The sequence below is a fragment of the Tetrao urogallus genome (assembly GCF_951394365.1).
Source record: "Tetrao urogallus genome assembly, chromosome: 8".
Lineage (NCBI taxonomy): Eukaryota > Metazoa > Chordata > Aves > Galliformes > Phasianidae > Tetrao > Tetrao urogallus.
The window spans coordinates 32231951-32259681 of record NC_136821.1 but is presented as its reverse complement, the minus strand read 5'-3'; the positions used below and the strand labels follow the sequence as shown (position 1 = coordinate 32259681).

The 27731-nt window shown below is 40.8% G+C and overlaps 1 protein-coding gene across 1 annotated transcript in view; it reads left to right on the top strand.

The window, feature by feature from the left end:
- The window catches only part of KANSL1L (KAT8 regulatory NSL complex subunit 1 like), a gene marked incomplete at both ends in the record, with an annotated part of 51679 nt that overhangs the window by 13170 nt on the left and 10778 nt on the right, over positions 1–27731 (top strand). The window contains 7 exons of the mRNA XM_079538911.1: positions 761–902; positions 4618–4815; positions 7439–7557; positions 12334–12535; positions 22615–22777; positions 26708–26818; positions 27190–27327. Coding sequence (XP_079395037.1) covers positions 761–902; positions 4618–4815; positions 7439–7557; positions 12334–12535; positions 22615–22777; positions 26708–26818; positions 27190–27327 — 1073 coding nt within the window. The remainder of the gene's footprint in view (positions 1–760; positions 903–4617; positions 4816–7438; positions 7558–12333; positions 12536–22614; positions 22778–26707; positions 26819–27189; positions 27328–27731) is intronic.

Here is a 27731-nt window from a genome sequence, read left to right as displayed (position 1 = left end):
AGGAGTTCTTTCACAATCATTTAGTTCTGCCAGACTGTTTAACAGCTTTGATGGGGAAAATACACCAGCCATTTTCTTGAAATAGTAGTCTCTGTTTGAATTTACCCGACCATTCAAAGGATATTGAGTGGTACCATTACACCATTCATTTCTTTAATATGTAGTTTGAGTTAAGTTTTCTGGTAGCGGGGATGAGTTTAGTGCCATGTCAGTCCTCTGTTGCAACACCCACCTGTTTGTTAGCAGCAGTAAGAGTTTTGATCTAGCTGTACTACACTTGCCCAGTTCTGTTTATCAAGTGACTTGAATAAAATAAACTAAGTCTTTATTTTTGGTGCAGTAACTGGAAACCTGGCTGGTCACTGCTGGGTGATGTCTTATTAGATTACAATTGTTAGCAAACGATATTCCTGGAAGCCTGTGGGAGGAACAGCAGACAGATTTGAGTTCTGGCTGGTGGGGTACTGGAATTCTGTGCAGATCTGTAAACTGTATTAACCTGATATAATTCAGTAGTTTTGTCAGGTTTGGCTTTATAATGTGTTAACAGGAAAGTAGCCTTGCCTGGGAAGGGTCTGTGAACACTGTACTGGTTTGAGCAAGTTTTGCAGTTACAGAAAGCAGCTGATGTGAAACTGGATGGGTATCTTCTGAAAGCAACTGAGACGCTTGCACCACGAGGCAGAGCAGCTGTCAAAAATGTTCTTGTGCAAATGTGGTTATCTTTATTTTTGGACTAACCAGCATTTTGTCTTCACAGCAGCTATACTTCTGAATGGAAGTGGCTTGCAGACAGAGCTAGAATTGGCAGCCGTTGGACATGGCTTCAAGCCCAGATTTCAGAACTAGAATACAAAATCCAGCAACTAACTGACCTTCACAGGCAGATACGTGCCACCAAGGTATTGTCTGTTAGCTCATAAATGGGCTTTTTGATTATTTTTTTTTAATAGCGTTTCTTGTAATGTTTATTTCTTTGATTCCTCATTGTTGTTGTTTGTTTTGCCCTGGAATTCTTGTATATAAGCAGACTGTTGCACACAGAGGTTGATAGGAAAGACATCAAAAGGTAAAAAGTATTGTACCCTAGAGGCATCAATACAGGACTGAGAGTCAGGGACTCTTCCTATCTGTAGTAGTTGGGGACTTTGTTAGTGACTTTCAGGGCCCTGGGACAAGCCATGTCATTTATCCCACTATTTTTTTCCTCTATGGAAGAAGATTTGTTTTTTGGGAGGGGTGTTTGGCTATTCATTTTTGCATCGTGGGCGTCTGGGGGCTTTTTCTGTTATTTACAGTGCATGCTTATTCTAAGGATTAGTTAGTTAATGTTTGTACAGCACTTTGAACAGGTCAAGGATTAATTATTACTAAAATTCCAACGTGTATAACTCATGTGCTAGCTTTTGTAAATCAAACTGGCTAGACAGTGGTAAAGTCACATTCCTGAAACATTAATAATCTATCTATCTATCTATCAATGTAATGGCTTGTCCAGGTCGGTCTCACACACAAGAAGCCAAAACTTGTGATAATTCCAGTGGTGTGATAGTAACAGGTTTTAGAGTAGGGCTTCTGGACTCATCATTAATGAGCCACATAAAAGTTGTGTGATCTATGCTATGGTCAGATAAGCCCAGATAGAGAGGAGCCAGGAGATGCTTTAGGTTTTAGGTGACTGAACATGAAATTTGGAGGGAGGAAAGGAAGAGAAAGGAGGGAAATCATGAAATCGTGCTAGAGAGGAAAGGAAGAGAAAGAAAGGAAATCATGCTAGAGAGCATTTCCTTCTGATCACATAAAGGATTATTATTTCCTCTCTATTTATAGCTCTCAAAATCCATCTTCACATATCCAACTTTGTCTCCACGGTCAAATTTTTCCTTAAGAAAGAAAATATTTGAAGAACCTCTATTTGAGGGTCTTTCCTGCCTTTCTGCCCATAGAGGCAAAAGGAGATTTTGTACTTTGCTGAACGCTGAGAATGTCCATATTGTAATAATGTCCAGAATACCAAATACTCCAATATGCCCAGAATCAGACTTTAAGATGGCATGGGTCCCAAGGGCTGCAGAACAGTGAGAAATAAATAACAGAGAAATGAGAGAGCATTCTTTCAGTCATGCATTTTCTTCGCATTAGGTGGCACGTTGGCTCAGAGCCTAGCCGCCTTCTTGCTGGAGATCTTTAGTAACATTCCTTTTTGCAAACTTCATGCCCCTTTTACCAGCTGTGCTGTTAGGTATTTGGCATTGTGTCCCATACAGAAGGTAGACAAACACTCTTTGGCTCTGATTTTTTTTTTTCTTCCTTTTTTTTTGTTTACATGTTCATAGGATGCTGGTGCAGCAGTTATGGAAGGTCATGTGGACTGACAGAAGAGCTCTTTGTTTTGATTTAGTGGCTACAGAGTAGTTACACAATATCATTAGAGTTTGTATGCTGCTTAATAGTTTTAAAGTGTCTTCTTTGTGTTTTGAGTGGGAAAAAATGTGATTCGTAGCCAGTCAACAATAACTCAAGCAGAGTATCACTCCTCTAACAGCAGAACACAATAGGAAGGGAAATAGTTAACTTACCAGGTTTCCTGGCCTTCTCTGTTGTGTCTGCTGCATCCTTGTATACATAGAAGTAGTGGCTCTGGAGCTCTGAGTCCATCCATTTAGAAAATCTGCCAAATAAAACAATAAGATTTAGTTGGGAGTAGGGGAAATTGGTTGCCAAAACCTACGGGTTGTGACCAGTGTTAGAATTCCTTCATAGCCAGCGTTAGACTCCTAATCCTTTCCTGTTCCTCATTTATCTTTTCTTATGTACCTATTTCTGTCTACTCCTTTTCATACTGTTTTTCAATTTACTTTTCTGCTTTCTTCTTTCCATGCTTGTCACTGGGATTTTGCAGCTTTAAAAAAAACAAAATTCCAGTGGAAATAGCTGTGGGGGGTTCTCTCTTTGAGTTTCCTGTGTGCTTCCTCTCATATCAGAGTTTGTGTTTCAGACTGCTGTGGGTTATTTTTTCCCTCTTTCCATGCTGACCTGTGATTTATTGTTTGTTTATTTATTTTGCTGTCTTTTGTTCTAAAGCTGTTGGGCTACTTTGTCCTGTGGCTCATTAAAATTAAGGCTATCCTTGAACTTCCTTGAGCGTAACTGCTGTGGTCTGCAGATTACAGTATGATACTGTCTGCGTTTGCTTCCATCTGCCAGAAATTGAAAAGCACAGATGGTGGGCTACTGCCTAACAGTGAATGTGGAAAATCTCATGTTGACCTGACGGAAATCCAGAATCTCCATGGGTGTTTTGAGCTTGGATACAAGTTTTTAAGCACCTGGGTTTGCTTTTAGAGTATATTTATTGTCAGCTTTGAATTGAAACAGAGGAATAAGTTAGAGATGCAAGGATAGCAGGTCCACTTTACATTTTCTCCTAGTCTCTTCCTTGAAGCCTCTTTCAATATTGCTTTTGATTTGGAGCAAGTTGTTGCTGAGGCAGGAGTGCAAGGTGTGAGTAAAACTGCAGGAGCTTTAATGTTCAACAAACATGTCCCAGGTGAAGTCTGTCCTTCTAGAAGAATGGTGCGTTCATGTAATGATGATCTTCCCTGCCTTCCTCTGGAATGGTCTCACCAGAAGGACAGATTGGAAGCAGAATAATTGAGGGAGCCCAATCTCTTTGGGTAATGCCTGCAGAGGCAGCATAGCTGTTTCTACGTATTGGAATTATTTCTCAAGACAGTAACAAAGCAGGGGGCTGCCGGAGGAACTGTTGTTGGCTGTTTCAGAGTTCTTTTTGCTTATTGTTCATGTTTTAAGTTTGCTGAAGCAAACCAACGGAGATGTTACCTGGGAATATGTCTGACACTTGGAATTTTCGTATCTGTCATGTGAAAAGCACAGTGGCATTATTCTTTTCCCAGTTCAGTTTCTGAAACTTTTGGTTCCCTACCAAATAAAGTTGCAGCTGTCTTACTGGGCAGTGCACTCCAGTTGATAAGTTGTGTCTCCCATTGGATTTGTGCAGATTGCCTGCAAAAGTGATGAGATTGCTAGAACATTTAGGATCACTGCCTCTGTAATTCCAAAGCTCTAAAAATGCTCACCTTAAAAATCAATTATTAAAGTATGAAAGGCTTTTGTTTTGATTTGTATCGTTCTCTTGAAACCTTAATGTTTGTTTAGAGCATGGATAAGAATAAGAAAAAAAAAGAACACTTTAAAATGCTTCAGAGAAATGTATTGGATGCAAAAAGTATAATCAACTTCAAAGAGTGGTTGTTTTTGCAGAAAAACCTCTTCTTAAAACAGCAGGCAAACGAGCATGTAGTTCTAATAAGTATGAATTTCTGATTTGAATTTTGGCACAGATGTTTAAGCAGTGGTATAACACTGTAGTGCGGTTGCTGTTATAGGGAGTAGCATGAATGATGCAGTTTTTCATTAATAAAAATACTGACTCTTTCTGTATTTGAGCTGTTGAGTGTATCTAAAACCTAGTCAAAGCGCTCCAGAGTAGCTGGGAAGATTTGAGGGGGAGGTGCCAGGTTCAGCCACCCCTTAAACATGGTTTAGGAGGGTTAATTCGTTGTCAACCAACTGTGTTCAATTGCTGTTGTCTAGGGGATGGTGATCTTAGAAGAATTCCCATTTCCAAAAGACATTTTGAAGAAGCAAATACAGTTGACAGACCAAGAAGCTTTATTAAACGCCACAGGGAATTCGCAAGCTGCCATTGAGAGACAGGATTCTTTGCCGGAGCATGACTTTGAAATGTCACCCAGCAGTCCTACCCTGCTTTTACGAAACATAGAAAAACAGGTAAAGTAAAATGAGAACTCAACAGTCGATGGAGCTCAATGATTGACTGCAGGAACAGGGCAGGTTCCGTGGTGATGCTTCTGAAGAAGAAGCTGCTTTGCACTCCTGAGAGTGGGTGCTGTTGCATTCAAGGGTTTAAATAAATACGTTGTACACCAGGTTTACAAATTAATCTGTTACTCCTGATGTGTCTGTGTTACCACTTGGTTTCCATCAAAGCGGCCACGTAACCACTTCTAATAGCTATCCCCAAACCTGCCTCTTCATTATGCTCAGGTTTAGGGTAGGGTTGCCACAGATTGTTTCAGGAAATACTTCTGTGAGATGAAAGACTGCAGCTGAGGATGGAGGTATGTAGAAAAGCTCCAACTGGGTGTCATTGTTGGTCTGGCTTTTCGAGCGTCATAGCAATCCAGTGAGGAGCTGAGGAATTGCAGGTATTTCACAGGCAGAGTGTAGGTGTAGAGAGGAGTTTCGGTTCATGCTGCTCCAGTTATTTCCAAGGTTAATTCCAGGAAATACAATGTAGACTCCAGCAAGGTTTCATATTGCAGGGTCACATTGCAAGGAGATACAGGAACATTGTTTCCTGAATTAATTTCTGCAGTTAGTGTAAAGCAAACCTAACAAAAGCTATTAACTAAAGCATTAATATGTTGCTCTGCCACAGTAAATTCTTGCTCATATGCATGTTGTATAAATGGAGTAAGAGTGGCTTTAGTTACCATTCCTGTTCCTGAATCTCTGTGCCAATTTTTCTTATTTGATAGTCATACTTTCCTGTTCTTAAAGTGCTTCCCCTGTTTGATGGATTTCAGCCACAACAGACAGGAGTGAGGAAGCAATGAAACAGGAAATTTACATGCACAGTGCTGGCAATTGCACAAGGTAAACCAAGAGCATTTTTAGAATGTGGTGAATGTCCCCTCCTAAGTAACTACTTGGAGAATTAAACACACTTTTCTTCTCGTAAAACATTGACTAATTAAGTACTAGCAGTGCGTTTACTGGTACCCAGGTAGTTACAGAGCTCCAAGAAATGTGATGGTCTGAAAATGACTTGCAGGTGTTCTTCTTACAGTGCATCTCTGGGTTCACACAGATTTCTTCCTTTCGTACCGCACTAAGCTTTGGGATTTGATCTGCTGGGGTTTTTGATGATTGGTTCTGTAAGTTAACCTGGGCCCTAAGGTCTGGGTTTCTTCATGTTGAGAAGAGCCATGCTGTAGGCTGAAGTATTTCTATACACATTCCCACAGAATTCTTCAATCTGTTTTTAAAAAAGGTAAAATACAAAATGACTGAGCCTTCCTTTTTTTGGTTTTTTTTTTAAAGACTGTTTTTGAGTTCTCTACGTAGCTGTGCAACATCTTAAAAACGTGTAATTTTTTCCTTGCAGTTTGGATGTCTGCCATTGTGGTGGTGCTTTTCCATTCAGTGGAGTCTTTGCTTCGTACAGATTGAATGCTTGTTGAGATTTTTAAATCAATCTGATAAATATGTTACTCACATCTTGTTTGCTTTGTCTAGATCTTTTATGACCAAATTGCTATTTCTGTGCTTTAAAATCTGTCCCTGAATGTTTTATTCCGTCCTGCAATTTTTACCCGATGACCGGAATGCATCACTTAAACATTAACAGAAAAGGCATGACTTGTAATTAACTGGAAAATAATTTTTTCAGCCTCTCCCTGTATAAACGATAGTGCCTAGAAATGCAAGCAGAAGTCACTTGGGTAGCCTCTGGCCATTCTTGTTTTGAGCAATCAGTTCTGACTGAAAAGCGTACAAAGTGATTTAAAAAGTTTAAGAAGCATGTATGCCATTTCAGATCCATTGCCTTTGTGTTCAGTATACAGCAGTTTCCTCTAAGCAAGCTGCGGGCTGCATTTATTGTCAGAATAACCATGAAGGTCTGACATTTAAAACAAAACCATTGTGAAACGTTATCTGGAGTCAGTCCACAACTCGGTGCTTTGTAGGGAGCTCCTGGTCTTACCAAATAACCTGCCTTTCTTCTGGTGCGATTTTAGAAGGCAGTGGTTTTGAGGTCGTTGGAAGATTTTAGTCATTCTGTCCGTAGCTACAGTAGTCTTCCTGTAAAAATAGAGAATAAAATAAAAATGGTGGCTTTGTGGGATTTTTCTTTGTTTTTGTTGTTGTTTTTACTGCCGTGAGCAATGAAGAGTATTCTCTTAACAAGAGCGCATACTTTTGAGTGAACAAAATGTGCCATAAGTAGACAGCAGACATTTTTTTTCCTGTTGAAATGCTTTCTGAGCTGCAGCTGTTGTAACATCAGCTGTAAAAAGTTCTGGTTTCTTCTGCTGTTCTAACAATCTTTGGCTGCAGTACCGAAATCACAGATCTATTTAGTGTATTATTTATTCGGTGTCCTTGGCAGGTAGTTCAGGGGTGGGTTTTTTTGTTTGTTTGTTTTTATAGCTGAGCATAATGTGGAAGAAAATAAACGTGCAGCTCTTGGTTATTCACAAGAAGAGACTAAGTACGATTCTTCCATGATGTATGAGATTGGAATCTTGAGTGGGAAAGCAACAGAAGCCCAGGAGCCGTTGAGTATGGATAGAAGTCTGACTACCTTCTGTGTTTTTATTTTTTCCAGAGTGCACAACTGAGTGAAATCATCAGTAGCCTCATTGCTCCGCTCAACCTGTCTCCAGCTTCTTCTCTCTCCTCCAAAACTTGCAGGCACAGACAGCTGGTCAATGGCATCTCCTTCAGGTAGGTGACAGTACGGTGTTATTTTCTTTGGGAATAACTATTGGAAAAGTTACATAAATTCAACAAATAATCCTTATGGTATTAAGTTAGAACGAAAGAACTGCTTTTTGTAAACTTCAAGAGGGACAGAGTTGAGCTTGGAAAGTTGTAGTGTATTTTTGTTTTCTTAGAGACATCATAAGATAATGCTGTCACCGTAATTCCACTCAAGTAAGTCCTGGGACGAAGAATGTATCTGTGCAGTAGTGAAAGGACTCATTAAATAGCACACTATTTTTACATATTTTAGACTCAGTGGATTCTGTCATCATGATTCACCTTAATTACTAGGAAGCTGACAAATTAGATTTCACTGGATTAGTAGAACACACGGCCATTGCCACTTGTACCTCAGTGTGGGTCAGGGTCTGTTTATTTCTGATAACTTCATCAGTTTGCACATCTTCAGTTTGAGGCTAAATGAATCTTTGCCAGCTAATCTTTCATGGGCTTACTTTTCTGGGATGAAAGGATGTAGCAGCTTGAAATTAACGCTGTAGGCAAACATTTCTTAATACTATGCCATAAGTTTTAGTAACTTTATCCTGTGTTTGTTCATTTTAAAATACCCTGCAGGTACTTTTCTGTATTAATCTCAAAACACTATTAAGATTATTATTTACAGTCCTATCTTACAAAAGACCTGGGTACATAGAATATTTCTCTTGGTAAGGTGATTGGAGGGATGAGGGCATAGCTGAGTTATTCACAGGTCTTGATTAAGATCAAGTGGCTGAAGAAGGTGTTCACTAGTAGGGCCAGGGGCTTTATGGCAGTGTCTGCAGCAGAACGTAATTCCCTGGCTCCCAGTTCCATGTAGGGCTGGTCACACCGTCTGTTTTTCAGCAGCTTTGCTGCAGAAGCTGTAGCTTCCCACGAGGAGATTATAATGAGCAGCTTGGATGGGCAGCTTCTTTTAACTGCCGTCTGTTGCCAAAGCGACTGTGTGACTGTGCCCTAAATTTGAGGATGAAGAGGTCCTGTCATGTGGCATTTGTGTTCCTGATCTAGTGGTTGTTTACAAGTAATGCAGGGAAAAATCAGAATACTCCACTGAGTTCTGGAATAAAAGCTGCCCTGATGGGTATGTGGAAGAAGAAAAGAATTAAGACCATTAGAAATGACTCAGTGACTTCCTTGTGCAACGGACGAGGAAGGAGTCCTGTTTTTTAAGTGTTTTTAGATGTGAATGAATTTTACTTCGTGATGAGGGACACTAATGATGCAACTTGAAGCCACTGCTCTTCTGCATTTTACTTTCCATCAGACATTTATCAGGAACTTTCCAAAATCAGCCCTCTTTCCCTTTTATGAGCAGCACAGTTGCTGGAGCAGCTCAGGGAGCGCACTCTCTAAGGCTGGTCATTTTCTACCCGTGCTCTGTAACAACCAAAGGAAGAATGGGAAGACATGGAGGATTTTCTCAGTGCTGTAGCTCTGAACTGGAGGTGGTAAGTTAGCTGCTGGAAGGGAATCAAAGAATCACAATCGTAGAATGATAGAATGGCTTGGATTGGAAGGGAGCTTCAAATATCATCCAAGCAGGGCTGCCAGCCTCCAGCTAGATTCAGTACTAGACCTGGTTGCTCAGGGCCATCCAACCTGGCCTTCAACACCTCTGGGAACACAACATCCGTATCCTCTCTGGGCAGCCTGTGCTAGCACCTCACCACTTTCCCTAATCTAAATCTTCCCTCCTTTAGTGTAAAGCTGTTTCTCCTTGTCCTGTTGCTGTCTACCTGTGTAAAAAGTTGATTTCCCTTTAAATACTAGAAGGTCATAATGAGGTCTCTCCACAGCCTTCTCTTCTCCGATTGAACAAGCTTAGTCCCTTCAGCCTGTCTTCATAAGAGAGGTGCTCCAACCCTCTGATCATCTTCACGGCCCTCCTCTGGACCCTCTCTGATAGCTCCACGTTCCTCCTGTGCTGGGGGCATCAGACCTGAATGCAGTACTCCAGACAGGGCTCACAAGGGCAGAGAGGAGCAATCCCCTCCCTCACCCTTGTGCCATCCTTCTTCTGATGCAGCCCATGATACCACTGGCCTTCCGGGCTGCAGACACACACTGCTGGCTCATTTTAAGTCTTTCATCTATCAGGATCCCTGAGTTCTTCTCAGCAGGGCTACTCTCAGAGGCTTGTGACTTTTCTATGTGTAATCTTGAAAATCAGTTGAATTATTTTAATTTTTCACTTTTTGTATTGTGAAATGCTTTTAAGCCTGTAAATAAATACAGCTCATTAAAGGTGGTAATTAAGCACGACATAGAGTAGTTGTCCTAAGAATCCCAAAAGGAAATTCACTGACTCCTACTTGTGGTTTTGAGTGTGCTTCATTTCTTTTTGTATTTTATTGGTGTCCTTGTTTAGTGTGCAGTTACATCAAGCAGTTACATGCTGAAGTTAACTTCATTTCTTGGCTAATTCTCCCCTCACTTTTTCCAGAGCTGACTTTATTGTGTATTTTAGAAAGTAGAAAACAAAATCAACTTGAAAGTAAGGTGATTTTTAGGATTTTGAAGATGGAAAAAGAAGGGATGGTATTGCTGTTTTAACTGTTATTTTTACTTCAGTACATTTTTGAAATCCGTTGTAGGCTCTTGATGCAAAAGATGTAGTCCATGTTTAAAGTAAGTCTGCACGTGAGGTGCTTTGAGGTTTGTAACGATGGAGGTTGCAGTATGGCTGGCTACTTGGGAGTTCCCAGTGGAATTGGTGATACATGTATAGTTCCTGGTTGATTAAATGTGGGTAAACTTGAATTGCCATTTGTCAAGGTATGATTTTGTTAGTGGCTTCCCTTTTTTCTTTTTTAATGTTGCCTTTCTTTGCTCTATTGAATCTGGATCCAAAGATAAGCCAGATGAAGGTAAATCTTCATAGAAGCAGCTCCTTAATAGAATTACTTCCTTATCAACAGAGAGGAGTGGAAAAAAATCTTTAGTTCAGAACAAATGGAGCCTGTCTTGTGGCTTCCAGTGCATGTGTGCATTCTGTAAGGTCTCTGTTCTGCAGCTAGTCTGCAGTGCAAGACAGGCCAACCTAGAAGCTTTGAAAGGAGCAAATAGAGGAATTTGACCTCTGCTCTTCTGTAGAATCCTGTTTTGAAAACCATACTGCATGAAGCTCTAAATACATGGATAACTTCAGCCTTGACTTGGAAGTGTTGTTTACATGTGTGGCAGGAAAAAGGTATTGCTGTGTATTGCTCCAAACCACAGCACTGAGAACTCTGCTTCATCTGAAACAGGAGCTGAGCATTCCTGGAAGGCACAGGAGGGTAAATAGAGCAGCTGGAAAAGGTTGCAGAGAGATCATCAGTGACCTGCGTAGCACACCAGAACAAAGGCAGCAATTGCAGAAATTGAGACTGAGGAGCTTTTTGTGCTAATATTCTTTTCCAAATGGTTTTCATGTAAGAGGGTGGTAATGGAAGTTCAGAAATTGGTCTTGGCACTCTCTGATGTCAGGGCAGATAAGAACAGAACAGAAGTTTTTAAGCATTTGGAGAAGGTACTTTAATGGAACTTTTGCATGGTCCTGCAATATTGTATTTCTTTCTCAAGCTGTAAAGTTCAGCATTTGCATTAAGAATGTCATGCTTCAATGCTTTGGGTTCTGTCTCGGCACTTACTAGTGTGTTCCTCTACATACATAACCATTCTTCTTTTAATTAGCACATTTGTCATTGAGTGTGTATCACTTGTTGGGGGTTTGATGTGTCAGAAGAATAGTTCAGATTCATGCCAATAAAACATCGTTGCCACGACAGCGCAGCATGGGGTGGTGTTTAATCAAGCTTTCGTAGTGAGCCCTTCTACTTAATAAAAATGTACCATTAGTAGATAGTTATTTCTCAAAAAGATTGATAAACGGCCCTGTAATAAATTCATTTTCATGTTTTATTGCATGTTGTAGGTTTTCTAATAAAGCTGTATCCTACCAGATAAAGTGCATGAAAGGGAATAACCATTCATGCAGAGAAAACAATTGTTCCTGCAGAAAGATGGCCTGTTATGACCCAAGGCTGAGATATCTCATGTGTTTGCACTTCTTGGGCAGTTCAGAGTTGCAGTCAAGGTCTCCAGTATTGCAAAACTAAATGCACACTTGAGTGATTTTTGCAGGGCGCCTTTACCTTTGCAGGCAGATGTTGCTGCAGCAACAAAATAAGACTGGGATACCTGGGAAAACGAAGTACATTTGATGGCATTGTATTGGTTAAACTGAAGGAGCAGAATTCCTGATTTTGATACAGATGTTTTGCAGTGCTTTGCAGCCCTACCAGGAGTCAGCAGTGGTTTGTAAAGGTTTACTGAAGTTTCAGTTCATGAGCAAAAAATCAGGCAGTCTCCAAGTGTTTAGGCAAGATTCTAGGTCTCCATGTATTAGCACAACTGTGTAGAATGTAGGTTTGCAGAGAAATAATAGTTGTAACTTCAAGTTCATAGGTATTAGAAGCACTGGGGAGAGCTCTTGAATTTGGAAAAAACAAGAAATGTTAGAAAAGTTAGCAAGAACGGTGCATTTCTTTCTGTGATGAAACACAGACTTAGTCAAAGAGCAAACAAAACACACAGGTGCTTTCCTGAAGCAGTGTGCTGAAATACTTCAGTGTGTGTCACGTTTTCTTAGAATTAGATGGCTCATGCTAATCAGAGGTTGAAATCTTGGCCGGTGCACATGGAGCATATTTAACACTTGTATTAACTCTCTCGTTAATTATGAAACTGCAGGGCTTCAGACAACAGAGAAGTATCCTCTTCAAGCAGCTGGTTGCTTGACCATCAGCACATCAAGAAAAGAAGAAGAGACAGGACAAGACTAAGATCTTTTTCTGTGACTAATGTCAGCACATCTGCCCGAACGAGGCCACTTCACAGTTTCCAGAAGAGAAAACTCTACAGAATGCACAGTGCCTGTGACTGGAATCAGCAGGTAGGCCTTCGCCTCTCTCTCTTCAGGAGACAAAAGCAGAGTCCAGCTGCTGGAGTCTGCACATGTCTGCCTGGTGTGTCAGAAGAACGGTGCACGCTGTGTTGCTTATGTGTTACTTTCAGGGAGCGTAGAGGTGTGCCAGCAGGAGCTCAGAGTTAATGAGTTGAACGTAAAAACCAAAGATTGCTCAGAATCCTGCTTTTCAGATGAATTTAGTGCTAGGCTATCTTTAAAATCCAGTCAGAGGACAACTCAAGATTTTCTTTGGGAGGCTTGACTGCTGAGGAAACAGACTTCGGTCTAAATCAGCTGCCTGCTTGTTATCAGAATATTTGCTTTAGCTACAGGAAAGTTTACACAGCTGGTGGCACATTATTTTCTAGGAAATTAAGTGGCAATATCTTAATCTTGTTTCCGTTTTTTGCTGTTCCTGATTAGATACATTACTTCTTCCATGGTGTTTCATGAGTGCTTTAAAACTCTAACAAATTCTCTGCATTACAAAGGAATTCATCTTTTAAAATGGGCGAAAAAACACAGTTATGCAAGACAAGTTCATATCTGATATTAATAGCATATTGCTGTTAGTGGAATATAATGAATTTATTTAGCTGTAATGCTTAAAGCAGCAATTTGGGGTATAAACTCTTTAAAGCAATGTTAATCCAAAGTGATTTTAATTTCTTTATACTTCATCTTTTAGAAGCAGTGCTGTATTGACAGCAGTCTCTGTGTCTTCTCTGCTGTCTAGAAAATGCTAAGTGTACCAGTGATCTGGGGATGAAGTTTCCCCTGCAAGGATGTTTCCTGAGTGTGCTGATTCAGCACCTTCTGCAGCAGAAGCTTGTGAACAGAAACTTTGTTTCTGGAGACCATTGGTGGGAATACAAAGCAGAGCTACACCTTTATCTTCAGCCAGCCGTAGAGCTGAGCAGTTCTGGGTCATCAGTATTTTACACAGACTGTAGGACTGAAGGGACATGTTTTTAAGTAATCGGTGATCGGTTGGATCTGCAGTAATTCCGTGTGTACTCCTTGTTTTTTACATTTCTGGTGCTGGGTTTCCATACATTAAGCCACCTCCAGTGTCTGCACTGAAGATGCAGAGATGTCCAAAGATGTTTCTCTTTGGCAGTAAAAACTTCTCCAGAGCTTATTGAACAGAAGATGTTGCAGCTTTCCATTTAACAATGACCACTTTCACTCTCCCTCCAAAAAAATGAGCGTTCCCATATTTACAGAGGAGCCTTTAGCATTAGTTAGCTGGAAGCCAGCTTTGGTGCCACGTTCAAAGAATTTCAGTCTAAAATTGTGGAATTCAGGACATGACTGAAGTTTTAATACTCCTTCTGCAGTGATGGGATCCAAAATCTCATTGGTTTGGAATCTCTAGGCTGCTTTCCAAATACCTAGGGCTCAGTTTTACAGTTGCTGAGCTTTAGTAATGGACCTCATAGATGGAAGGAGAGATCTGCTAGTTTGTACCTCTAGCCTGGCGATCTGCTTATTGACTCTGAATCTCAGCATCTTCGAGGTGATTGAAGGCCAAGCAGCTCAGATGCTGTCAATAGATACTGGAAATGCGTGCATTGAGGTTGCAGTTCAAATGCACCTTCTTCAGCTTTACAATCAGAAGCCTGCCTCCAAGTGTTTTTGAAATCATTGCTAGCCTTAGCCAGCTTGTCGTGGCTGCCTGTACATGCTGTGTAATTTTTGCTTACTGTGGCTCTCAGCACAGAAATCTGTGGTTATACTTCGCTTTCTACATGCAGAGTTTACCAAGGGGCTGTGTGCAGAACTGTGTCATTGTGCTACAGAGGGGTTCTGCTCATGTTCCAGGAGAAAATAGGTAGTGGCAGCAATCAAGCTGTCAGTTTCAGACTTCATGCAAGTGCCAAACTCAATTAAAATTTTCAAAATTAAGGTAAAGCAGTTAACAAAGGCACATACAGTGTTGGTTGAAAACAGAATAACAGTGATCCTGCTGGGGAAGCGAGTGATAAAATTGGATTGGACGTTTCCACCATGTTCTGACAATCAAACCTAAGTGGTTATCAGGTCTCTCAATTAAGAGCCATCGAAAGAGTATTGTTTCATTGAAGAAATTTCATTCTGACAGGTTCTGTCACTTTCTTAATGCTGCACTTGCTACACTTGGTTACCCAGCTGTTGATGAGATTGTTCAGCTTGAAATACAAGAATGCTGGATATCAACCTGGACTGAGTTGTAGATTAGACAGGGGGTAAGACTGCAAAATGGGGAACAGCCTCTGGAATTGATTTCCTTTCAAAATGTGTTTATATCCCAAATGGCAATCCAACCCATTTGCTATGGCTCTTCATTGAAAAATGAGTTATTCCTTACAAACACAGCAAATAGCTGGATTTTTAATACAGTGTTACTGTGCTGCCTCTGGCAAGTTCTTCTCCCATATTTTCTCAAGTTTTAGGTATTTATATAGCTTGTGGTACCATGGTGTCTGCAGACTCCCATTTCTTTAAGGACATTGGCTTGAAAGCAAGCTGCAGCTGAGGAAGACTTGCTGCCGTGTCCCTGCAGCAGCTGTGTGGTTAACAGACACCAGCTTGCCAGTGTCTAAAGAGAAGGTGGGATCTTCTGAACATTGCAGCTCCTCAGCCAGCCTCAGCACTAGTGAGTGCCAAGCTGTGCTGGTGGGCAGTGCTGCTCTGTGGAGGGATCTGAGCAAATGAGAACTAAGAAAATTCTGGCTAGAAAAATCACAGCAAAACGCGGAGACTGCTCTCTAGGAGATGTAAGACATGTTGGCTTAACTTGGAGGAATTTGTTTTTTTCAGAACAGATGACTGACTGCATACTCTTTGTTTATCTGATGGCAATCACAGCATTGTCCTTCACATCTGTTCAGATTCTTTTGGGAAGTTCATTCTCCCCTGCAGCACCCAACACACGCCTTAGGAAAAGGGAAGTATGAAGTTGAACTGCTGTCCCATCTGTTGGTTCACAAAGGTCACTGGGAAGAGGGCCATGTTTTTTCTCTCTCTACTGCCATGCTGCATACATTTACAATGCTGTCAAAAGTTTGTGTATTTAGTGACGTAGTATCTGCCCAGTGCCTGTTGAGAGATGCCCTGTATTGTCCTCTGCTTTGCTACCTTTCAACTCTGAAGAAGACAACTCCTTCCGCTGTATTTTAGATAATGCTTACACAGAGTAGTGTCTGAAAGAAAGCATAGAGCTTATGCAAGTACCGGTACAAAAAGAGATGACTCCTTGAAATTGTCTGCAACTCTAGAAGACCTTCCAGATCAACATGATAGCTAGACTGCAATGGGGATAAATAAAACAGGATGCAGGGTGTTTGGCTTATCTGCCACCATCCAGTGTCCTCAGGAACATGAGACAGCCTTTGGGGACAAATCTGCTTGTCCACTAATTCAGAATGAGTGAACAAGATGATCTGTGAGTCATCTTTTGGCAGTGCTGTCTGTTTTGTATCTGTCTTCCTTCATGATCTAAATATCTCAGTAAGAACGTAGGCCATTTCTTGATTGTGAGTCAGTGCACAGGCCACTCAAAATAATCCATGCACACAGTAAATCCTGGGATGCAGTTTGTTTCAGAGTGGATAACGTGATTGTAGTGACACATTTTAGCAGCAAGAGTTCTGAATGAATGTTAAAAACATTTGTGTGGGGTAACACAAAGGAGTAAACTGCAGCCACGTTGGAGGAGGAGGATGCGTGCTTGTGGACGGGGGCTGGAATCCTGAGATTGCTTCATGTGAAACATTGAGCTGCTGTTGAATCTTTTCCCAGTGGTTGCTGCTTTTATAATTTCTTTCCTACCCACGCCCACTGTGGATTCTCCAGTGTCAAATACCTGAGTGCTCCTGCAAATATTCTTCCTGCAGTGAGGACCTGGAATATCTTTGCCTCTTGCTTTGTTTTTCTGCCCAAACTTGGAGGATTTAAATGTATCTTAGAGACCTCAAAAGTTCTGGTAAGTTTATTTAAAAGCAGCCAATAAGCATTATTGCTACTCAGACATTCTCAGAGAGGTCTTCGCTCAGCTGACGTTCCATGCTGTTTACTAGAGTGTATTTGATCTGTGTGGTTTGTTGCAGGGTTTCTTTCATAACAAGGAATGTGTTTTACCAGGACATTTTGCTTCTCACATCCTAGCTAATGGCACTTAGTTTGATTGAGAGTTGCTTTACCAAGAGATATCACTGGGACTAGGTAGTGGCTTAATCCATTAAAACATTATACAGTAATAGCTAAAGGTAAGAGGCAAAAGAGGAGTGAGATCTAAGGACTATAACTTTGGGTCCTCTCCACTTCTTGGCAGAGTTCTGGAGCACCGTGTGTGTTTTTAAGCTGAAAATTCCCTTTGTATTCTCTATTTTCATGTGCTGGAGGAAGATGTGGTTGTGTGGACTGAGGCACACATAGAGAAGGCTGGAATGTAAATTTGCAGAGTTGCCAACACTCTGAAAGTCAGGAACTGAGGCGAACATTTTAGCCACCCACTTCCATTTCCTCTGGCCAGATTGTCCCATGTTGTTGTGGCTTGTTTGTTTGCATTACAGGAGATACAGGTGAATTCTGTGTTATCACAGAATATCCTGAGTTAGAAGGGACCCACAAGGATAGAGTCAAACTCCTGGCTCTGCATAGGACCACCCAAAATCTAAACTGTCGTGTCCCATTTCCATCTAGTACAGATAGAAGCAAAGTGACAATTGCTGGTTTCTCTAGCTCACTCAGTCTCTACATTTTAAAACAAAACCAAATGAAACAAGAGGCTGCTTAGAAATCCTGTGTAGAATAGTAACTATCAAGCATTTTATTCACTAGCCAGCTAGAAAGTTTGCCTTCAGTGAAGCAGCTATTTCTCCTTAGTTGCTGTGAAAGGAGTCTACTGGTTGTCATTCCTCTCATTGGTATCCCTAGATATTGGCTCTGCCACCTGCCTCTGCATAGCTCACTGGCATTGCTGGCTTCTCAAAGGCCATGAGTACAAGGAATGTTGTTGTGGTGCCAAGTCTCTTGCAAAGAGGCTTCAAAAAGGGGATGCACCCTGCTTCTGAGAAAGTGGTATACCTCTGGGGGTGTGTCAGCCTTCTGGTGTGGGGTACAGTTCCTTGGTTATGGCTTACCAAGTTTGTAAGTGAAATTGCTAGTTGATAAAATTACTATCTAACTCTGGAAGTTTATATATATATATATATACACACATATATGAAAAATAAATATACATATAAATATAGGAAATAGAGTAAATATAAATATAGTAAACACAGTACTATAGTAAATATAATACAAATACTTTTATATATGTATGTATATGTGTATATACGTATGTATGTATGTATAAAAGTAAAATTAGAAGTAAAAGACAGAACCAATAAATACTGCCTGGAAAAAAAGTAACATTCCTGTGCATTCAACTGTTCTGAATGCGTGTTAAGATTGTTGTCTGCTGGGGAGGAAGGAAGGGGGAACTCCTTTAGCTACTGCCAGTAAAACATAATCTGTCTCTGTCAGGTTTATGTTAAGCCAGTCAGTCTGAAAAGTCTCTTTTCCACAATGAAACACCTGAAGTGTGCTTTTCACAGCAGTGCAGTTTTAGCTTGTTGTGGTATTTCTGTAGTGTTCTACTGATCACATCTATTCCTCATGTCTAGACAGCATTTTTACAAAACTTATCATCATGGGTTAAAAAGTCCTTTCCTTCTTTGGGTTTATTTGGTCAAAAATTAATCACTAACCTTGATTTTTTCAATTGATTTGTTTCTTCAACAAAAGCTCTTTGTTTCAGGATCTTTAGGACAACATACATTTCCCACCAGAGCAGGTGAAAGTCCATCTCCCATTGGCTTACAACAGGACTGAAAGAACTAAACTAATTTATACTTCTGAGAGGTGGGTGGTCTATAGGAATGGGGAAGATACCAATCCCTCTGTGACACTGACCAAAATCCTAATTTGAGACAAGCTGGACGCTAAGTATTTTGTGCTGTCTTTTATGAAAGTCAGTTTCCTTCAATTCTCTTCCTGGAAAAACAGACTTCTGCCATGGGATGTGCTACTGTATCCTTACTGACAACTTCAGAGGGACCACAGGCAGACTGATACGTTCACATCCTGGGGCAGCTTGCTATGCTGCACCTGACCTACGTGTGGGTTTCAGGCAAGCATGTGGGAAAGGTCCTCTCCAGAAGCTTCATCTGGCAGGGAGGTTCTGTAAGGCAGCACATCTTCTCCCTGCACTGCTATGTGTTAGGTATCAAAGAGGTATCGGCCATCCACACAGAGGTTCTCTTGTGTCCTGAGGGTAGGCCTCTGCAATGTAGCTGGCTACTCATTTACTGAAGAACAGCCTTCAATATTGACAAAGATGGCTCCTCTTTGACGTTGCTGGAAAGTTTTGAGTGTGTGTGTGTAGGACGAGTAAATCCTTTTTCCTTTCCTTTTTCAGGCTTATAAGAGTAATCAGAAGCAGACGTGACAGATATTCAGCAGAGTGTATTTGAGCTGACTTAATTAACTTGCTGGATTCATACGCATTGGTGTAATTGAACTGTGGCTCTCTGTTGTACTGTTACACTTCGGCTTGTTTCCAAAAATGGTAGGAGTTTCAGTAATGAGTAGCTGAAACCATGAAGTGAGTATTCACTTCAGAAGTCTTAACTAGGAGCACAGAACATTTTTCTCTTCAATTATGGCACTCTTTGTGGCTGCAGAACTTCCCTCTGCAGAAAGGTGGTTGGCTGGTACTGTCCAGCCTTCTGAACCTTCTGCAGTGCTGGCTCACACCCATCATGCTTGGTCTCATGAATCAATTTATCACAAGCAAGTGCAAAAATTGTTTCGAATATCAAAATAAATGGCTCACTGTATTTTCTACGAGTCAGTAAAACAGTACTAAGAAAAAGAAGCCAAGAAGATTAAAATTCATAATACTCCTTAAAAATCAGATTCTCTTGGTGACACTGTTCGTTACGAGGCACAGAGCTGCTATTTTAGTTTAATATTTAAAGACCACACTCTTCTGAATTTCTCTTAAGTACAGTGTATTTTCTTTTCCAGAACGGAATTAACCTAATGTAATGTTATTCTTCATATCTACTTAAGCTCAGGAAGCGTGAGGTTTTGTATTTCAGCAATGAAGAAAAATGGTTCAGTAGGTGTGTAAGGTATAGGATAGCAGGGGAAAAAATGATAAGAGTTCAGTAATATGTTTTTTGCCTTCTGAAAGGTTGGCATTGTAGCCAGCATGCCACAGAGGCCACTCTTTGGAAAGCTGTACGCCTTGGTTTATCTTAAAACCACTTTTTGTTGCTGCTTTGGGGTGCTGGTATTTATGGGGTGGTTTTGTTCAATTGGCTTTTGGTGAGCTGCCGCCTTCTTGGTTTTGTTTTTTGGTGTGCTGCTGCCATAGTAAGTTGAGTTGTAGCCTCTGTTCAATATGGAACTGGAAGAGGAGAGAGGTTGGTTCCCCAGCAGAGTTGTTTTTCTATGGGGTTGAGGCACTTTCTTTGAGCAGCATGCTCTCATTGCAGAATGAAGGGCTTCAGAATTTTTTTCTTCAAGAGCTGATTAAATCAACATTCCTGACAAACATCATCATTTCACTCATTCAGCATTTTCCAGTGGAAAACTACTGCATCAGAAATTTAAACCAGATCCGGTAACCGGGAACACAGACACTGCCAGGCTTGTTTTTAGTTGTTTTTTTCTAGTAACTTCAGAGGGATATTTAAACACAACTACTCTCGTTTCTGTTTAAGTCCTTCTGTTCTTTTGAATGATGAACTGACTTAATGGAAGACTGAATGATTGAGGTGTCGATGCCAGAGCATTCAAGGAAATAACGCACAAATCCAGGCAGAAGGTTTGTAACTCCCACCACAGACAAGATGAGGAAAAGAATGTGGCATTTACCAACATTGGCAATTTGATTTTATTACTGTTTGAAAATAAACTGTGATTGTGGAGGTTATTTTACCATTTGATGCATGTTTTTCAGCAGGCTTAGCTTTAAGCTATATTCTAAATGTGTTTGCAAATGAAGTGAATTCAAGCAGGAAAAAGTCAGTCAGCGCTAAGGGACTGTGTGTCAGTATGTGTTGCTCTTACCCATATATTTTCTAGGGAATTTTACTGATTGGTGTTTGGGGATTTCTTTTAAAACCAACTGCATTAACTCTACTTTGAGTTCATTTCCAGAAAAAGAAATCAAGCAGAGTGAGTGCAGCAGCAACTTAAAGTTGCGGATGTCCAGGAAACCAATTCATTCCAGAAAAACAAAATCTGGTGAAAATGGGGTTTTATGAAGTTTTGGAAAGTCAAATTTAGAAATTGCATGAAGGTAAAAGCTCTTTAGGCTTTAGCTTAATGGTCTGTATAATGGGAAACATTCGGTCTGCTTTAGAGCTTACCCCTCTAGTGTTTCCAAACATGTCCCTGTTCTGCCAACACTTCATGGGTGTTTAAAGTTTAACAGAAGAAGTATCCCATATGTCTGACATGGGAAATAACGCAACACTGATTTGAAGGAGTCCTGGGCTAGAAAAGAATTATTTCCACATGAAGTTGAAACTAGTTCCATGTAAACCCACGTACAGAGGTCAGGGTGGCTTAGGGACTGTTAATGTTTTCTTTTGATAAAAATGTGAAATACAACAAGCAGTCCTCAGAACCACAGGGTCTCCTCTGCTCCACTGTCGCAGCATGCAGCTTGTATGATTTTAATCTATCCTGCAGTACAAAGGTGAACAATTTACTATTTTCTGACTTAGCATGGGTTGCAAATACTGATGCCATGTCACAGAAGTACAAATTACAGTTAATTAGAGAGAGAGAGAGTGGTAGATGCAAGCACTGCATCACTAGCAGTTGAGTGACACTGCTAGAATACAGCCCGGAGTCTCTCAGGCAGGAGGAAGCAGCTAGAGATGTCTTGGATTCAGGAAGCAGGACGACTAAAAATACAAGTAAAGTTTGTTTGATCGTCTTCCCTCTGATGCAGCTGTTGGCTGGTTTCCTCTTGTTCCATAAAAAGTCTTAAGAAAATCAAGACCACTGTGACATTCATTCTTACAGTTTATTAAGTTGAAATCCTTTTCCAGGAGACAATAGACGTGGCTGTTTCCACAGTATTAAGCTAGAAGCTGATACCTCAGTGTTCCTGTTTCCTCTCTGCTCATTTTAGGTTTTGCAGCATTTGGCAAAGCAGCAAACCCTGGTTTTTTTTGAGCAATGGATGACCTTAAAAATGCCAGTACCTTTGGGGCTGCTATTCGTAGTACCTAGTAAGGCTGAAAGTGGCATCAGCAACACTACTTTCCTGCAGTAGCTTGTTCAGAAGCGTGGGCTTGTTTTGACTACTGCTTAGTAGTACTATGTTCCACTCTTTCCTTCTGTCTCTAAGCATGTCTCAGCCTTTTGCCTGCGTGCTGCTGCTTTGTCCTTTCCTGTTGTGTTTTGCCATTCTGTCTTGCTACTTTGCATCCACCAGTCCCGTGCAATCCGTCATTTTACTTTCTGTCCCTTAACAGGCCTTGCAAACAAGCAGCTACGTTCATATTCACAGTTCTGCTCCGTGTAGTAGTTCTCTTATTACCTATTAATCAGTCAGTGCATCCATCTCCTGTATTTATTGTTCTGTATCTTCTTTCATATGTGTTATAACAAGGTAAGGACTCTGTCCTCTTGCTTTGTGTAAATAGTATGCACAAAATATTTAATATTGTCTTGCTTTAAAATATATAAGCTCAAACTGTCCAGAGAACTTTTTGGGAGAGCTTTTTGGCCATGGGTTTATATAGGAATAATGACTGGAAGCTGCTACATTTTGCTCTGGAAACTCTGACAACTGGTTCCTGGCCTCTAATAAAAGGGTATTTTTATATTCTTTGTATTGTGCACCATAGAAGAGTTAGTCATATGTAGATTATCTGACATTTGTGCGAGTACTTTTCCCATTCACATGTCAAAGAGTGACTGTGAGCTTTTTTATTCTTCTGATCCAGCTGGAGGGAAGTTAAGTGAGTAAAAGAGAAGTTAACCTTTGTTCCTGTGTTTCCATGCAGACTTCATCTTTTAGAGATACCTCCTGTCCATACAGAACTCAGTTACCATGTATGGTGCCAACCTCAGCATTGAGCAGTAGCGAGTACAGCCCGGAATCTAAAATGCTGGATTACGTGCAAGAGCTGGACTCTTCCTTCCATCCAGTCCTATCATTCCCTTCAGGTAAGTAACCCAAACTCCATGCCTCCACAGAGGGCTGGGTGCTTGTGAGAGCTGTGCAGGCTGTGGACTAACTTTCCTTTGGAGTGGGTTTTTTTAATAGTTCTTACAGAAAACTTCCTACTGGCAGAGCACACGTGTTTAGGCTGAAGGAAAATCGTAGTTTCACACTGATATTTGAAAAACACATCTGAATTTTCCATACCAGTAAGGCACTTGCAGCTAAGAAAGAGTGGTCTGGGAAGAATTTGGGGTTCTTTGTGGCAAGTTTCACAGTGTGTCCACTCCAAGTCAGTGGCAATCCCTTGAATGGTGCTATTCCCACACATCTTGCTTCTGTTGTTTCGTGGGCAGCTTTCAGCTCAGGCCCTTTGCACTAGGCTCAGAAAGTTTCTGTAGTTTTTGTGATTGTTTTAGTGATAACCGGCCTTATGGTGGTTGCTGATGTTAATGATTTCTGACATCTGATTCTTTAAATCTTCTTAAACAATAATGCAGACGTTGACTCTGTCTCTTCTTTGCTCTGAAAGTGCAACTTGCACTTCCAAATTACCACATCGAGTGCTGTTGTCTGCAGAAGGGATTCATACTATTGAATTTTTTCTTTCTTTGTGATTTTTTTTTTCTTTTTTTCGCATTTTAGACAAAACCTTTTTACTGAGCAGTATGGGAACCCTGCTGTAACGAGGGCTTCTTTGCCACTAAATAATCCCTGCAGAGGAGAGCTGTCCCCGCATGCTTCCTGGGTCACTCGGTGCCAGTTTTTCTAACTAATCAAGTTGTTTCCTTGCTTCAGCTTCTGAGCAAGGACTGCTGATCACAGCACATGTTTTGAGAGGCATTTGTCAGTGTTTCTTTAAATATCTGTTCAGGGATAGTTGTATAAGGCTGTGCCCCTTGCCTTCATTCTTGCCTTAGTCTTAAGGGAGACTAGGAAGTTTGACAGGAATGCTGGAAATCTATCAGAAAAGAAAACCAACTCTAATCATCATGAAAATAAAAGAAACTGAAAGGCTATTGATTGCCTTGTGGATACTGTAGGTCATTTTGCCAGAATGAAGGAAGAAAAATGTTATTGTGATACTAAGGGCATCTTTCTTTTGAGGAATATTTATCCTCTTTTTCCAGGAACCTTAGCCTTGCTAATAATAGATAAGACAGGATAAGAGTGCTGGACTGCTGTGTGCTGCTTGGACACACTCCTTGCTTTTGAGGGAGCGTAGATTCCTGCTCTGGATCGTGCTCTGTGCACTTTGCTGTCTTTTCCTTGTCAAGAGGACTGTTAGTTGTTTGTCATCCTCTTCTCTATGAAGTAATGGTGAGTGAGCGTATGCTAGAAATTTTCCAGTTTGATCAGGCAGTGTGATTCACTTTCGTGTCTTCTTTGCAGCTTCCTTAGTTAACCCTTTCCAGAAGGATAACTTCTCTCAAAATACAATTCATGGTATCCCCACATCTTCTATCACTTTCTTCTGAATAAAATAAGTTTGTCAACAAAGCAGAAAAAAAGGCTTTCTTTTTAATTTCCTCTGTGTGTCAGAAAATAACGTTTGGTGTTGTCGTACTCTGAAGCTCTGAGGATTAGATTTTTCAGCGTGTGATGATGGATTCAGTATGAAATTCAGATATTGTTCTTGTACCTATTTTTTTATTTGTATTTTTTAATTTCAGAGGAGAATCATTATTTGCAGGCGAGGTAATAGAACTGTGCAATTAGACTTGCTTGCTTCAGGAAATATAATGATATCATGGATCCAAGTCTTAAGAGATTCCATATTACAGAGGGTCTTTAATGAAAAAGTGCAAGTGATTGCATCATACCTTGAGCATGAAAGTGATTTTCAAGCTTACGCTTTCAAGGATGGAACTTTGTAGGTTTTATCTAAGGCACTGGGCCTGGTGCTTTAGCACCTAGTTTGTGGTTAATCTGGAACAAATGCTGTTGCCATTTTAATTAAGGGACAGGAGCACGGAATCTGAGACAGTGAGGTTGTTCTTCAAGAATCACAGAATCACAGAATTGTAGGGGTTGGAAGGGACCTCCAGAGATCATCGAGTCCAACCCCCCTGCCAAAGCAGGTTCCCTACAGCAGGTCGCACAGGTAGGCATCCAGGCAGGTCTTGAACATCTCCAGAGAAGGAGACTCCACCACCTCCCTGGGCAGCCTGTTCCAGTGAAGAAGAAATCAAGAGAACTTCGGTGGTTTTTTTTTCCTTTACATGAATGTCATGACTAATAAACTTTTCAGACCTTCTTTACCTTTTTTCAGAGGTAGAAAAGGAAATGTGCCAAAAACCTTGGGGGGAAGAAGACCTTTTGCAGGTCAGCTTTGATCTTGAGACTAAATACCTACTTAGATCAGTATCAAATTGAAATAATTTGTTCTTTTTAGTTAGCAAAATACATTGAAAGGTTCTGTCCTGGCAAGTCCTCAAGGCACATGAGGCCGTGGTCGTATGTAAATAAAAATAATTTAATGCCCACCCTGTGGCCCCGTACTCAGTCCTCTGAATGTAACAGTTGTCAAGCCTGCTTCTTATGTTGACATATTTCTTTCTACTTAATTTCTCTTTTTTCTTTTTATTTCCAGAAAGTCTTTTCTTATAGTGACCTATTTTTCTTAAGCCTTCCTGTCTTAACAACAGTGGCTAAATTCCTTACCACTTGAGATGTTTTGCAGACTAATTCTTGGTTAGAACTCCCTCAGGAAATGAATTACATTTCCTGCTGTAGCCTTTGCCAGAGAGGGAAAGAAGGAATGTATCTTGAAATTACCTCTAAGCTCTCAGCAGTAGCAATTTTGAAAAGTGTTAATTACTTGTACCCAAAAGGCTGAACCAAAAGCCTTGTAGATTATAGGGAAAGTGCCCTGTGTGCTCTTTATCGTGCTGGGCTCAGTACAGAAGCTAGTCAAGAGGGGAGGACCTCAGTCTTTCTCTCCTTTTATCCTCCAGAGCTTGTTTTCATGAAGATCAATTCTGGAGTTGTGGCAGGTACAGACATAGTTTATTCCAGAGTAATACAACCTTGAATTTTCTGCTTTGCCACTGAAGACTAAAGAAGCTAAGCTGTGAATCTACAGAGTGTCCACACTGTGATTTGTTGAGGAGCATCAGTTAAGTTTAAGTCCTACCTGGATTTTAATTGCCTTACTGGTCCTTAAAAGCTCACAGTGCAGGAGGGCTTGGAACCACTTAAGCATAATGCCTCTGTTGGCACAGGTTGCAGTGCCAAACTAAACTTTGACTTGTTTCTACAAGTCAAGTTTATCAACTTGATACTTACTTATCAAGTACAAGTACATAGTACAACTCACTTTCTACTAGCAGAAAGAAAGGTACCTTCATGTCTTACCTCTCAGCAATTACAGGAGATTATCTTAGAATCACAGAATGGTTTGTGTGGGAAGGGACCTTAAAGCCCATCCAGTTCCGAACAGCTGTACCGAGCAGCTCGGGCTGCCCAGGCCCCATCCAGCCTGGCCCTGGGCACCTCCAGGGATGGGGCACCCACAGCTCTCTGGGCAGCAGTGCCAGGGCCTCTCTGCCCATCTGATGTCGTACTTGTTTTAGATGCACACGTGCAATAATTGCTGAGAGTTACCTTCCCTGCAATTTTTTGTTCATGTATGTGAAAGTCACACCTTTGAAATGTCTGGCTGGGATGTGGTCATCAGGTTTTCCTTTGGGCTTTTCCCAGTTTCAGATGTTCACCTAGATTGTGTCCATATTGACAGTGTCAAGATACTGCAGATACTGTAGTGAGCAGATCTCAGAGCTGTGCCATTTCATGAGTCACAGGACTCGAGACAAAGATGATATGATACAGTGTCGTGTAAATTGATTCCTAGACCTCTAGTGATGACACATATTTCATTATTTCACGGGTCACCATCTAAACCTTGTTTTGTTTGGATTGTTTATTTATTTTAGATATTCCTCTTCACATATACTTTGAAACATTATTAAGGAAGGATGACGTCAAGGGAGGACCTGTTGATGCCTCGTATCCTGGAGTGGAGTTTAAAATAGCTCCAGAAAATGGTACGTAAGGCAAAATAGTGTAATGTTTGCAAGACTGTTTTTCATTAGTTTGTCCCAAAAATGTTCAATTTGTAAATTTAGCAAAGGCAGTTAGCTGAGAAGGTAACTGGCCAGGGATTTAGGTGGAAGAGGAATCTCTATAACACAGGTACTGCAGTTATGCTGAAGCAATCCCATCAGAAGGGCACCAGCACAGTGCAGGGAGTTTGGACAACGAGTTCTCTGCAAACACAGGTGCCCCACTGCAGTGTTTTTAATGTTTGGATCCTTACCTGAAGTTCGCCTTTTCCGCTGTAAATAGTTCACCAGGATTGCCTGGAACTGCAGCCACGGAGAATAAGTTCACTTGATATTTGCTTTTTCTGTTGTAGACTATAACCATCATAATGTTGCTCTCAAACGATGGAACAATAGCTGTTTATCTAATTCCAAATCTCAATCAGTGTCAGGAACATCTGAGCAGCTGTCGGAAGGAAGAAAGAAAAGACATCTAAGTGAGACAGCAGTGGGTAAGAGAAAAACTGTTGTTTAAGACAGTTCTGTTTGTTCAAGTGTACGTACTGTATAAATGAGTTTGTCATTGGGCTTTTGTGAACAAATTCTGAGGTGTCTCCAAAAAGGAAAGTATTGCAAAACTCTTCAGGAGTAAAGGAATGGACTTAAAATGCCAGGAGAAGTAATGTGCTATTGTAAAGCACCATAATCCTTTTCCTTTTTTCTTCAGTGTGCGTTGCAAAAGGAGGCAAGCTTCTGTATTTTATTTTTGGAATGCTCTTTAAGGAAGCTGCTTAGCAGTCTCACTGTGTTTTTGTAATGCTGGGTGTCATTATTTTCATGATGAATTTTTTTATATTAGCCTAGTGAAACTGACTGAATTGCAAAGTTATCTGTCAAATCACGTGCCCAACCAAAC